A 14,709-nucleotide genomic window follows, 5' to 3' on the forward strand; every position below is an offset into this window, starting at 1 on the left:
AATCTAAAACACAAAAAAGCAGAAGGTACCACTATACACCCATAATCATTAACCTTATCTGAGTCCTCAATACTGCTCACAGCCTTATTATATTTCTCTAGTTAGTTCAGTCTCTTACTTTGAAAGGGTATTTCAAATATTCCTCTCTCTCCATGGACACCTGCATGCCCCCTTCACTCACCTCTTTTTCAAGAGCTGAGTTTCCCTATGTTATTTAAGGAAAATGGAAGTCTTCATAAAGAGCTTTTGCAATTTTCTACCAACAGAGCTAAGTGTCTGACTGAACCCATACCCATTCTTTCCTCTTTTCTTCCCGTTACAACGGAGGAAACACCTCTGCGGTGGAGGTGGGAAGGACTACCTTTCCATATGCTTTCGCACCCACACCCTGATTCTTTCTCAAATATCATAGCAGTTGTCTTCTTCATATCTACAATCTTTCTTTCTTTACTAAATCATTTTTCTAGGTATTAAAACATGCTCCCAGGGGCACCTGGGTGGCTCAAGTTGGTTAAGAGTCAGCTCCTAACCAACTTCACCTCAGGTCATGATTTGAGGTTTGTGAGTTCAAGCCCCACGACGGGCTCTGCGCTGACAGCTCAGAGCCTGAAGCCTGCTTCAGCTTCTATGTCCCCCTCTCTCTCTCCCCCTCCCCTGCTTGCTTTCTCTCTACCCCTCTCCTGCTTGCTCTCTCTCTGTCGCTTAAAAATAAACATTAAAAAGTTTTTTAAAAAAGTGCTTCCAGCATTCTTATCCTAATAATAACAAAAAACCCTTAAATCTTACAAATATGTCACTTGACCCCAAGATTCTACCTGTCACCCGCCATCCTCTTCTTACTCCCTAGTAACCTACCTACCATTCACAGCCAAACTCAGGAAAGAGCTGTGTGCCATCAGTATCTTTACTTCCTCATTTCCATTTACCCCTTTACTTACTCTGGCCTGGTGCAACCACACTCTAGTCCGTTATCAGCTCCCTATTGTGATGTCCAATGGGCACTCTTGATTCTCATCTTGTTTTCCCTTTAAGCGACCTGTGGCCCTACTCCTGCCTACTTGAAATCTCCTTTTCTCTTGGCTTCTATGACCCTACTTGCTTGATTTGCTTTTTTCTTTCTAGTCCTTCATTCTGTGTTGTCTTTGCTGGTTTTTCCCTACTAGTCCACCTTTAAATACTAAATTTTTCTCAGGACTCTGTCCTAGGACTTCTTATCTTACTCTCTACTCTTTATCCCTCAATGGTCTCATCCACCTCAATGGATTCTAATACCACCTCTATGAGAGTTATTCCATATTTGTGTTTAGATGAGGAAACTGATGTCGCTCAATACTAAATCATGACAATAAGCTTACCTGTAGATGTGCAACTGTTTTCCCAAAAGCTTTTCTTTGTCTAACGTAATTCCTGGTTTCTTCGAACATGAATTCACTGGCTGAAAGTCCCATTTCAGCAATCAGTAGCCTTTCCTATAACCCCAAATTAGGTCTTAAGCATCATTCTAATTCCACAAGATTTTGATGATAATAAATTCAATAAATAATCGTTATAAAACTCCTAAAAGTTAATTTATTTCTTAATTCTATAAGAAAATGCTCCCATAGATTTATAAGAATATTGGACATAGTCATAGTAATTCTTTAAAACAAATCCTTTATTTTTATAAATGTCTGTCTTTACTACATATACATATATACATAATTTATTTAATTCCTTCATCAGTCATCTATGAGAAAAGAAATATGAAATTGTTGACTTTTATTTATTGATCTCTGCACACTGCATATTCTAATAGGTCTATGGAAATCAACCTTTTAAAGTGGATAGGTTAAATTCTGCCTACTAGTATCCATGGTCAGTTTAAATCCATCTTGCTGGTGATTTTTCTATTCTGTTCTATTTCCATGGCAGTATTCCTAACCTTGTCCCCAATTTAGCCCAGGCTGTGGCAGTCACTAGACAAATGCACCTATGTTTCTATGCTGGCACGTGAGGTTCAACAATCACGTAGGCACTACACTCCAAAAACACAGATGTGAGAGCTAACTATGATGGACTAAAACTTTTCAGTATGATGATTCCCTGGTATCATTAAAAAAAAAAAATCCTGCCAAATATTTTGGCTGATATTTCCTTACAAGGAGATAAGAATTCTTGACTTGTAGCTAAGAAGCTAAAATCATTCTAAGAAGGTATCACAGAACTAAAATACCTAATTTTCCTACTCATTTATAAGCTTTGATTGGATATCCTTGAGTTCAGTTATTTACTTATCTAGGCTACAAAACTCAGGTTTTTTGTTGGTTGGTTGGTTGGTTTATGTAGGCTCCACACCCAGCACAGAGCCCAACGTGGGGCCTGAACTCATGACCCTGAGATCAAGATCTGAGCTGAGATTAAGAGTCAGATGCTTCACTGACTGAGCCATCCTGGCACCCCAAGAAGTCAGGGTTTTTTTCAACTTTAACTTTACTCAAATGATTGGCTATGTCATAAGTTTTATATGCACGAATTTACATAGTTCTATTTCATACCACTTTATTAACTAATCAAAAGATGGAATACTTAATAATTCTGACCTGTGGAAGTTCTTGCATGAGGTGATAGAAGCCTTTATTCTCTTCTCCAAGTAGGGCACTAGCTGGTAACCGTACATCTTCAAAGAATAATTCTGCAGTATCCTAAGGGATCACACAATTAAGTACAGAATGATCTCACTTAAATCTCCCAACACTCTAATGAGGTGACTATTATTTCCATTTAAGAAAACAAAAACAAGAACAAAAGAAACTGGAAGCCAAGCTGGAGTAGTTAATGAATACATCTAGTAGGTAATAAACCATGGATTCAAACCCAGATCCATTTGATTCTAAAAATTTGTGGCTTTCCCACTGCAATACACTGTCATTTTTCTTTTTGGTAATGAAAAAGCTACCAAATAATTACCAAATAATAGAAAAATATTTTCTGCTTTTATTCCATAATTTTCTTCAATCAATTTAATAGAAGGTCTATTAACATATAATTTTGCCATTTCTGAAGCAGATATTCAAAATATGCTGATTCACTTCCACTGCTGAACAACAGAGATAATTTGGATAAATGGAATAAATCTCTCTTACCATTTCTTTTCTTTTTTTCTTTTTAACATTTGTTTGTTTGTAGAGAGCAAGCTCGAGTGGGGGAGGGACAGAGAGAGAGTGGGAGAGAAAGAATCCCAACCAGGCTCCGTGCTGACAGCACAGAGCCTGATGCAGGGCTCAAATTCACAAACTGTGAGATCATAACCTGAGTTGAAATCAAGAGTCAGAAACTTAATCAACTGAGCCTCCCAGCACCCCTCTCTTTCCATTTCTGAAAAGCATATTTTAGGAATCTGGCATAGGAAGGTATGATTTGCTATATGTAGTTCTATAAAGTATATTTGAGTACATGCAATTATTTATAATTAATAATTCATATTGTGACTTACCTGGGCTTTTAGTCCCATTTTATGTAGCTTTCGTCCCTTGATAAATCCTTTCATTCCATTTTCCACCAGAAAAAGGCTAATGCCATGGGCAGGAGAGTGAGCTTCACGATTTGTGATTGCCACTACGATCACAATGTCACTTAGCTGCCCATTACTGATGAATACCTGCAAACCCCAAATTTACTGTGACACTTCACAATAAACCAGGTCGATGTTTAAGTCATGGTGGGAGGAAAGTATATTCAAGAAGACTAAACCAGACAAGACATGCTTTATGCCTCTCTTTGTACTCTACCCAAATATCTTCAGTGTTGATTATTCATATATGAGGTTATTAAAAAGTACAGGGAAAACAACCCATTGCTTCAAAGAATGAAGTCAGTACATTTTCATTCCATAATTAATACTGTAAATAATGAACAGAGCTTATTATGTCTTTTCTAAATTAAAGCAAAATACTCTATGATAACTATATGATAAACTATATTTTAGAAAGAAACTGCAGATGAGAAAAAGGAATCTGTTCTAAATGGCAACATTAAAGTATTTGTACTCTCACAACAATTTTTGCAAAGGCATGGATTTGATTTTGATGATGGATGGCCTACTTCTTTCCAAATGGCCTCAATAAGGAGATAATGATTAAAGAGGGATAAAATAACATACTAAATAAGAGATATTAGATTACCAGATGATATTTATTTATCAAACAAATATACCCAGCACAAATTATTAACTTATTCTGTGCCTTTCTTGGGTCACCTCAAGCACTTCCATGGCTTTAATTACCATCTATCTGCTAATGACTCCAAATCTTTAAGTGAAATTTCTTGCTAAGTTTCAGACCTGTCTACCTACCTGCCTCTGGAGAGTCCACCTGATGACTCATGGGTAGAACATATCTTTTCCTACCCTTAACTCTTAACTAATCTTGAATATAAATCTATTTTTCCTATCTCAGTGAATGGTGCCAAAAAAAAAAAAATCATGTTATCATCTTGCTTCATATTCAATTTGACTTCTAATTCTCTCTAATCCATTTCAATACTTTATGAATCCACTCACTTCCTTTCTCTTCTATTGCCATTACCTTATTTCGGGGCTTCATCATTTCTTAAGTTCCTACAACTGATGTCCCTGCACCTCTATTATTCATCATGATCTCAGAGACCTTTTTTACAATGCAATCTAATCATATCATTTTCATATTTTGAAATTTCTGAATAGCTCATAATAGGCCTCAGGATAAACTGTAAACCTTTAGGAGGACATATAAAACTCATCAAGAACTGGCACTAGCTTATCAGTCCAACCTTATCTTTTATCTCATTTTTCTCATTCCCTGTCCTTAGGTCAACTCCACTGAACTATTTGCTATCCTTTCTATTCTAAGGTCTTCTTTACCTATGTGTCTTCAGAAATCTTGTTTCCTCCACTGGGTGGCTGTTTCCCAACGCTGCTAGGATAAATCCTACCATTCTGGACTAAAGTCTTCCCAAATTCTCCAGGCCAGATTAAGAGCTCCTGTAAGCACTCTGAATTCACCACCATCTTAGCATTTATCAAACTGTATTCAAATGATCTATTCTTGTCTCTATCCCTTTGAAATACTAGGAGTATAAAATGGCATCGGTTACTTCTATCACCTAACATCTATGCCCTTTATAAGATTTATCTTCTCAAATCCACAGTGCTGTACATAAAAATAATGGGAAATAAGCCAATGATGTTAGTGTTGTGTACATGATAGCAAGTGAAGGCCGTGGTGGTGGCCTGGTTATAAGTGACACAACAATCAGAGACCCTCAACATTTCTCTCTACAAGGAACTCCTCAAGGGCAGGGACTGTCATCAGTGCTTAGAGTAGTGTTTGGCATATAGAAGGCTTTCAAGGATGTTTGCTGAATAAATGAGAAAAATGTGTTCCTAGAAAAAAAAATTATACATCATGGCCAATGTATTTTTTTCTACAATATTGCTCCATTATACCACTTGCTCAAAAACCTTTCAAGTCTCCCAATTTCATATTTTTCTAAGAGAATAATGACCATCTGTGTAGGTGCACAGTTGAATTGCTGAAATAGCGCTTTTCTGTTCTGAATCACATGTCCAGGGATTAGTGTCTATAAGCTCTAAATCCACGGCCTCAGACATATATTAACAGAGGTTATTATAGATAAAAGACAAACAATGGAATGAAAGGAAGGGAGGAGCTGTTTATACGAAAAAAATCGTTCACTTTAACACCCTGACTTCAATTTGGAAAAAGTGAATAGAATTCTTCAACAGTTTTTCTTAGACACAATTATGGAAGAAGGTTAATCGATTCTGAACCATGTCTGCAAGAGTCCAACAGAAGGCGAGTATTTCCAGCATGACTGCTTTCCTTTTCTTATAAGAAAATTCTCTTTGTAAAAGGACTTTCTCAATTTCGTTCTTAATTATGACAGTCAAAACTCTTAATAGGGCTGGGATTATCCCTACTGAGGGCCATCATTTTTTTGGGTATTGAATGTTTGTAAGTTCATTGTAGACGTTATATATAGTATATTGTTATAAAGAAAAAAGAAAAAAAATCCTCAAGTCCGTCATGTAGATATCATTATGAATTTCCTTTGTTTTTTTTTTTCCTTTTAACATAGTTGAAATGTATGTGCATTTTGTTACTTAGCTGAAATCTAGGTGTATAAAAGTTAATATGATCTCTTCACTTAATTATTTTCCTAAGCCATTAAAAACTTTGTGTCGACACTTTGATGGGCACATCTTAGGGTCATTTTTTTAAAGTTTATTTATTTGTGGGTGGGGGGGGGGCGGAGGGAAGGGCAGAGAGAGGGAAGAGAAAGAATCCCAAGACACAGGGATTGGTCTCTCGAACCGTGAGATCACGACCTGAGCCGAAATCAAGAGTTGATGCTTAACCTACTGAGCCACAAGGCACCCCTTAGGTCATCTTATTGAGGTACTATATTCACTTACGTATTCCTTTACTTTTGCTTCCTTTCAATTTTTTGTTATTTCTAATAGAGGTTTGGACATAGTCAGCGGAGTTTTCTTGGGTGGTTCCCACAGAAGAACTGCTAACAAAGCTGGAGTCATAAGAGAATGTGTTTCCCATTTGATCAAATATCTTAGTCTTCTGTGGCCCTCTGTGTGCAGAGTTAAGTGATTATTATACTGGAATCATCTTTATTATAATCTTTATTATACATCTTTACTATAATCCTTAAGACAAATAGTTTAGACTAAAATTTCTAACAGTTCTGGGGAATAAGCTTAGGAATTCCCTGAGGTTGCACCAATGGCTTAACAAGGCATAAGGAATTAGAAACCCACAGAATGAACACACCCAAGTTTGGCTAAATAAGATTAGGTAAACAAAATTAGGTAAATAGGTTGCAAAGGCCCCAGTATAGGAGAAAGGTATAGGAATAGGAACCAGGATGTTTTCATCATCCAAAATGAGGTAAACAAGATTAGGTATTCAGGGTGAAAATGCCCCCCCCCCAAGTTAGTACAGTAACAGAAAGCTGCTTTCACAGGAAGGAAGGACAAAAACAGGAAAACAGGACTTTGGACCACAGGAGGATGAAGTTGCCCAGAGCTGGAGATAATTAGCAAAAGAAAGATGCCTTGTTGACTCTGAGGTAGCATGCTCTGCCGTTCTTGTCCCCTAGGCCAGTTTAGGTAAACAGAGTTGGCGCCTCATGTCTGCTGTAAACAACTTTCCACCCAGCTCCAGGTTTAGTGTTGACCCAAACCCCTAACACTGAATATCTTCAAAACCCCCTTTCCCTCATGCCCATGAGTTCATGTTCACGATTTCATTGTCTCTTTGTGTAAGTCCATCACGCTTGTAAGCCTTCTGGTCCTAATAAAAATGGAGCAAGGACCCTTATTCGGCACTCTCGTCTCCTCCCTGACATTAGCCTCTCTCACATTTCAATCCTGCATCGGCTCTCTTGCTGGACAAGAGAGAATGCCAGACCTAGAGTCTATGACAAAAAGTATGTTTGGGAAAATACTAGTGACTCAATCTATAAAGATAATTTCCTAGGGCATAAGACATACTATACCAAACTTTTAGAGGTTTATAATGCACATTAGCATGTCAAAGAGTGAGAAATTGCACACATTTTCTAAATTTATTTGACACCACAAATACTGGTTTTTTGTATAACAACTATGAAACTAGATTATGAAATGGTCTTTAGACCTGGGCTGCTCAAAATGTGTTCTTCAGACCCATTCCAGTCCACAAACTGCTATTAGTCCTTGACAACATAAGTACAGAAATCAAGGCTGTTTACAAAATTGAGAGCAATTTGACAGTAGCACAACATTCAAACTTGTGATTTTGTAAATGCAAAGGTATTAGTCTAAAACTAATTAGAAGTTTTAAAAAAATTCAAAGAAAACAAACATAAATGAGTTCTTCAACAGGCTTTGAAACAATTTTCAGAAAGACCTCCTTAGTTGCAGAAAATAAACATCTTTCCTTCACTTAACACTCAGTCAACAATAAATATTTACTGAGTGTATACCAGACACAGTTTTAGGTAAACAAAATCCTCTGTCATCAGTGATATTAGATTCTAAGGGATGTATTTACTCCTAAGCCCATCTGTAACCTTAACTGGAGGGGCTTTCCAATTCATCTAGGCTGATGTGACTCTCAGAAGGACTGAAGGGCTCTCAAATTCTATCAAAGCTATCCTTCTTTCCTAAGAACTTTTGAAAGTCTTCTTGATATTTATAAGAAAATCTTATCTCCAATTTTTCACAAACATCAAGTTTATTAATTATCGTTTGTCTCATATTTGGACAATGTGAGCCTCTCCTTCCCCTTTTCTGGCTTGATAAGGGTCGTTTGGACAGTAAAACATTTGCCATAATAGTGAGGGGAGCATGTAAAATGGAACATACAAGAAGAACAGATCTCATGTAATATAAATGTTGCAAAGTTCACATTGTCCCCCAAACAAAACAACTTAAGTAAATTCAATACCTACATGAGTCCATAGAATGAGACAATCGATAATGAGCACTCTTTGAGACACTGTTACTTGTGGCATGGACTCTGGAGAGAAGGGCTATGGGAGCCCCTCTTTACATACCTTGCTTCCATTGAGAATCCAGTCACTCCCATCCCTTTTGGCATTTGTTCTTATTCCTTGCAAATCACTATAATTTTTTAAATAATGAAGGAAAATTCATTAGTTGGTGCAAACTGAGTTATTCAAGTATTGTTGTATAAGTATGCATATAATGTGCTAATTCAAACTGTTCATACTATGAAAAGAATTGACTTCTAACTAACATTAAGAATGTTCACACAAATGTACTGAAAAACCACATCTGATGTATTATATTCTAAACCACTTACACAAATGAATATATGATTAAGATTACATAAAGTAGCCAGATTTTATAAAGCATAAAAACTCCCAAGTAGATCCCCAAATTGGACTCAGATAGCATCTCAAAGCCCACTATATTTGAAATTATTTGCCACCATATATCTGCCTCCCTCTATTCACCTTGATTCCTTCCCTTATCTCTATTGATCAAAAGTTAGCTATTTAAAAGACTTACGTCTCAAATGCTTCCCTTAACAAGACTGCTCTAAAAGTAGAATAGATTATTTTTTCTAAGTATAAAATAAACAAATATCCATAGTTAAAATACAAAAGATAGACAATATTTCTGACAAAGAAAAAATACTGAAAAAAAAACTTACTTCCTGGAATAAACATTTCTAAAATACATCCTTCCAGAATTTTTCAGTGAAAATAGATACACACATATACATATTTTTATAAAACCAGAGCCATACATATGATTTTGACCTCTTAATAATATCTAATGTTTTTCTATACTTTCATTTCTATCAATGGCATAGAATTACATTGTATAGCTTTATCATTTTTTAAAAACAATCTATTATTGAATACTTAGTTTTCCATTTTCATAAATATCCTACAATGAATACCATCATGTATAAATAGTCTACATCACTTTTTCTGATTCTTCTTCTTGAATATGGTCTTTATATTGTAAGTCAGTATGAAATATTAGTTCTTAAAATCAATACATGGCTTATTAAAATACTTGTTCTATACAGGGCCATACCAAAAGTAACAAAGGTAATGACACAGCTCAGTTTGTGGATTAAAAAAAGCTCTTGAATGGTAAACATGAAATATTAAAAATATACTACTAAAATATATACTACTTAGTATTGCCAAGAATTCAGACCCTTACAATAATCGTATTAAGTAAGTATCACTGATACAGACATTGAGGTTCAGAGATTTCACCCACAATCACACAGCTGGTGTCAGAATACTCTGGATCCAATGTCATCATAGATTAGCTCTATGAGTTTGGTTACAATACTTCATTTCTCATTTTCTGTTCTCCTTTACATAGGAATCACAGTATATCTTCATGTAGATTATTGTGATAGTCCAAACAGAAAATCAACATGAAAGATACAAAATGTTAAGGTATCCTACAAATACACATAATTACACATTAAGGAGTCTCCTATGTACGTGGAAAGGAAAAGAGGCAGGGATACTCTGAATCTTTTCTAGCAAACTCCACCTTTTTTGGTGAAGGCCAAATGAAAGCAAGACTGTAAGAGTGGCCAAGTTGTTCCTAAAATCCGGCACAACAAACCATCTCCCATCTTTATTCCTTCTCTCCCACATGCTTTTTCTTTCTTTCTTTTGGAAGTCCTGAACACTCAAACACTCTTCTGCATCTGCCGTCTTCCTTCACTCCTGCACTCACTCATATGGCCCCTTTGCTCGGCTCTAAATACCTGACCAATTTGCTACCCTTCCATCACTTATACCAGCCTTCCAAACCATCTGCCTCTTTTCTCCATTCTCCTTCTCAGTTTCCATCTTAAGCATATTCACCTAACCCCAGATGAGGACAGAGAATTTAAATAAGCACAAATCAAGCAGCCTTTGTTTGCTTGTGTAAGTTGGGGACAAGTTAGGATCTCTGATTTATATTGCCTCTAAGTGAGAACTAGCGTTCAGTGGGTTGGAACAGGAACATACTGTTCCAGAGCTAGCATGATGTAATCCAAATTTTGGTCAGTCAGTCACTTATCTTAGAAAAATTATCTAACTTAAAAGCAAAGGAAGATTAAATTTTTATTTCTTTTAGATCACATTTTTAGGCAAAAGAAGCAAACAAAAACCTTTTACCTTTGGCAAAACTAAGAATCAGGATTGGCCTCTAATAATAGGTTTATACTTGGGAAGGAGAAATACAATTCAAGCACGTTGCCAAGTCACACTATGGAGCGCTAAGCCATTTAAAAATAAACAGCAGTGTCAGAAAAGCAGTGCAAAACATGAGGGCCTGATCTTTGCAGAAACAAGCCTTGGGTTTTCAATTACTGCTTCTGCCACACCTTTCGGTTGTTGCTCTGCACTGCCTGTTTCCCGTTGGCCTAGAAGTTGCTGTTCCCTTCAACATAAACCCTTCCCCTTACTGTGCTGGCCTGTCACAGCACAGTACTGTCTCTCTTTACACTCTCTTTCACCACAAACTCTGAAAGATTAGTCTGTGTTCTCTACATCTGATTTCTCAATACCCAACTCTCTTCCAAAGTAGCCTCTCTACTGAAATGACGATCTTTCGATTTTCAGGCAGTGGCCTGCCATGACCTTTTCTCAACTCTCAACATTTTTGTGGCCTCGACATTATTAACTTCTCACTCCTGTCCTATCACCTTTTCAAAGTCACTTCACCTCATGCTCATGACAGAGCACTGGTGTAGATCTCCTTCAGACTCAATCCTTTTGTCTCTGTGGCTGCCTTTTGTACAGTTCCAAAGGAAGCATAATGCCCAAGGTTTCCTGTCTGCTCTCCTTGTCATCCTTGAGGGTCAGGTCCCACTATGTGGAAGCTCCTCCCCTCCATTCTTGCAGTTGGTTCTTTCTCATTTGTCACATCTCACTTTATTATTTTTTTAATGTAGTAATATAGGTGTTTATTTTATTTATTAAGTTTTTAATTTTAATTCTAGTAAATAGATAGTGTTACATTAATTTCAGGTATACAATATAGTGATTCAATAATTTTATGTGTTATTCAGTGTTCATCATGATAGGTGCACTACTTATTCCCCATTGCCTATCTCACCCATCCCCCTCACCTCCCTCTGGTAAGCCATCAGTTGGTTCTCTATAGTTAAGAGTTTTTTCTCAGTTTGTCTCTCTCTGTCTTTCTTTTTTCCCTTTGCTCATTTGTTTTGTTTTTTAAATGTCACATATGAGTGAAATCATACAGTATTTGTCTTTGACTTATTTCACTTAGCATTATACTCTCTAGCTCTGTTCATATTGTTGCAAAGGGCAAGATTTCATTCTTTTTTATGGCTAAGAAATATTCCAAAGTACATAAATATATACCACTTCTTTATCCATTCATCTATCAATGGACACTTGGGCTGCTTCCATAATGTGGCTATTATAAATAATGCTGCAATAAACAGAGGGAGATTTATTCCTTTGAGTTAGCATTTTTGTAATTTTTGGGTAATTGCCTACTAGTGCAATTACTGGATTGTAGGATAGTCCTATTTTTAATTTTTTGAGGAAACTCCATACTGTTTTCCACAGTGGCTACACCAGTTTGCATTCCCACTGAGAATGCATGAAGGTTCCTTTTTCTCATCTTCACCTACACTTGTGGTTTCTTATGTTTTTTGACCTAGCCATTCTGACAGGTGTGAGATGATATCTCATTGTAGTTTTGACTTACATTTCTGTGATGATGAATAATGTTGAGCATCCTTTCATGTGTCTGTTGGTCATCTGTATGTCTTTGGATAAATATCTGTTCATGTCTTCTGCCCATTTTCAAATTGGATTGTTTGGTCTTAGGGTGTTGAGTTGTAGAAGTTCTTTATGTATTTTGGATACTAATCTTTTATTGGATATGTCATTTGCAAATATCTTCTCCCATTCAGTGAGTTGTCTTTTAGTTTGGTTGATTGTTTCCTTTGCTGTAAAGGAGCTTTGTATTCTGATGTAGTCCCAACAGTTTATTTTTGCTATGTTGCTATGGCTGATGTCAGAGAAATTACTGCCTGTGCTCTCTTCTAGAATTTTTATGGTTTCAGGTCTCACATTAAGGTCTTAGACATTTTGAGTTTATTTTCATGTATAGTGTAAAATGGTCCAGTTTAATTCTTTTGCATGTAGGTGTCCAGTTTTTGCAACACCATTTGTTGAAGAGAGTTTTTCTAATTGTATATTATTTCCTCCTTTGTCAAGGATTAATTGACCATATAATTGTGGGTTTATTTCTGGGTTTTCTATTCTATTCCATTGATCTATGTGTCTATCTTTATGCTAGTACTATACTATTTTGATTAGTACAGCTTTGTAATATGACTTGTAATATAACTGGAACATTCTCCAGAATAGATCACATATTAGGCTACAAAACAAGTTTCAACAAATTCAAAAAGATCAAAGTCATAGCACGCATCTTTTCTGACCACAACATTATGAAACTAGAAATCAACCACAAGAAAAAATCTAGAAAGAGCACAAATACAGGGAGGTTAAATAACATGCTACTAAGCAATTAATGGGTCAAATAAGAAATCAAAGAAAAATCAAAAAGTACATAGAAACAAATAAAAATAAAACACAATAGAATGCAGCAAAAGCAGCTCTAAGAGGGAAGTTTATAGTATTATAGATCTACCTGAAGAAGCAAGAAAAATCTCAAATAAACAACCTAGCCTTACACCTAAAGGAGCTAGAAAAAGAAGAACAAACAAAACCCCAAACCAGGAGAAGGAAGGAAATAATAGAGCAGAAATAAATAATATAGAAACTAAAACAGCAACAAAAACAACAAACAAAACAATAGAACAATCAATGAATCCAGGAGCTGGCTCTTTGAAAACATGAACAAAATTGATAAACCTCTAGCAAGACTCATCCAGAAAGAAAGAAAGAAAGAAAGAGAGAAAGAAAGACAGAAAGACAGACAGAAAGAAAGAAACAAAGAAAGAAAAAGAAAAAGAAGACCCAAATAAACAAAATCACAAATGAAAGAAGAAAAATAACAAATACCACAGAAACACAAACAATTGTAAGAGATATGGAAAATTTTATACTTAGAAGAAATGGATAAATTCCTAGAAACATATAATTTACCAAAACTGAAGCAGGAAAATATAGAATATTGGAACAGAGCAATTACCAACAAGGAAAGTGAATTAATAATCAAAAAACTTCCAGCAAACAATAGTTCAAGATCAGTGAGCTTCATAGGCAAATTCTACCAAACATGTAAAGAAGAGTTAATACCTATTCTTCTCAAACTATTTCAAAAAATATTGGGCACCTGGGTGGCTCAGTTGGTTAAGCATCCAGCTCTTGATTTGGCTCAGATCATGATCTTAGGATCGTGCTGGGCTCTGTGCTGGCACCCTGCTTGGGATTCTCTCTCTCCCTCTCTCTCTCTCTGCCCATCCCCCACTTGTGTTTGCATACTCTCTCTCTCTCAATAAACAAACAAACAAATAAATAAATAAACATAAAAAGAAACTATTCCAAAAAATAGAATAGGAAAGAACACTTCCAAATTCATTCTATGAGGTCAGTATTACCCTGATACCAAAATCAGATAGCCCCCACAAAAAACGTGCAGCACAGGCTAAAATCTCTGATGAACATAGATACAAAAATCCTCAACAAAATCCTAGCAAAACGAATCCAACAATACATTAAAAAAAATCATTTACCATGTTATTCCCAATCAACGTGATAAATCACCTCAATAAGAGAAAGAGTAGATGCAGAAAAAAAAACCATTTGATGAAGTGCAACATCCATTCATGATAAAAGCTCTCAACAAAGTAGGTCTAGCGGGAACATATCTCAACATAATAAAAATGTCATATGAAAAACCTACAGTGAACATCATACTCAATGGGGGAAAACTAAAAGTTTTTCCCTTAAGGTCAGGAACAACACAGAACTGTCCACTGTCACCACTTTTATTCCACATTGTACTGAAAGTCCTAGCCACAGCAATTAGACAACAAAAAGAAATAAAAATGCATCCAAATTGGTAAGGAATAAGTAAAACTTTTGCTATTTACAGATAACATGATACTATATATAGAAAACCCTAAAGACTCCATCAAAAATGTATTGGAACTGAAATGGATTCAGTAAAGTTGCAGG

The 14,709-nt window shown here is 35.9% G+C and overlaps 1 protein-coding gene across 1 annotated transcript in view; it reads right to left on the bottom strand.

The window, feature by feature from the left end:
• ACADL (acyl-CoA dehydrogenase long chain) overlaps positions 1-14,709 on the bottom strand; it is a 51,633-nt gene that overhangs the window by 19,848 nt on the left and 17,076 nt on the right. Inside the window, exons 5-8 of the mRNA XM_042950021.1 lie at positions 8,590-8,656; positions 3,473-3,637; positions 2,580-2,681; positions 1,356-1,469 (exon numbers count right to left, since the gene is read on the bottom strand). Of these exons, the coding sequence (XP_042805955.1) occupies positions 1,356-1,469; positions 2,580-2,681; positions 3,473-3,637; positions 8,590-8,656 (448 nt within the window). The remainder of the gene's footprint in view (positions 1-1,355; positions 1,470-2,579; positions 2,682-3,472; positions 3,638-8,589; positions 8,657-14,709) is intronic.

The sequence above is a fragment of the Panthera leo genome, chromosome C1, assembly GCF_018350215.1.
Source record: "Panthera leo isolate Ple1 chromosome C1, P.leo_Ple1_pat1.1, whole genome shotgun sequence".
Classification (NCBI taxonomy): domain Eukaryota; kingdom Metazoa; phylum Chordata; class Mammalia; order Carnivora; family Felidae; genus Panthera; species Panthera leo.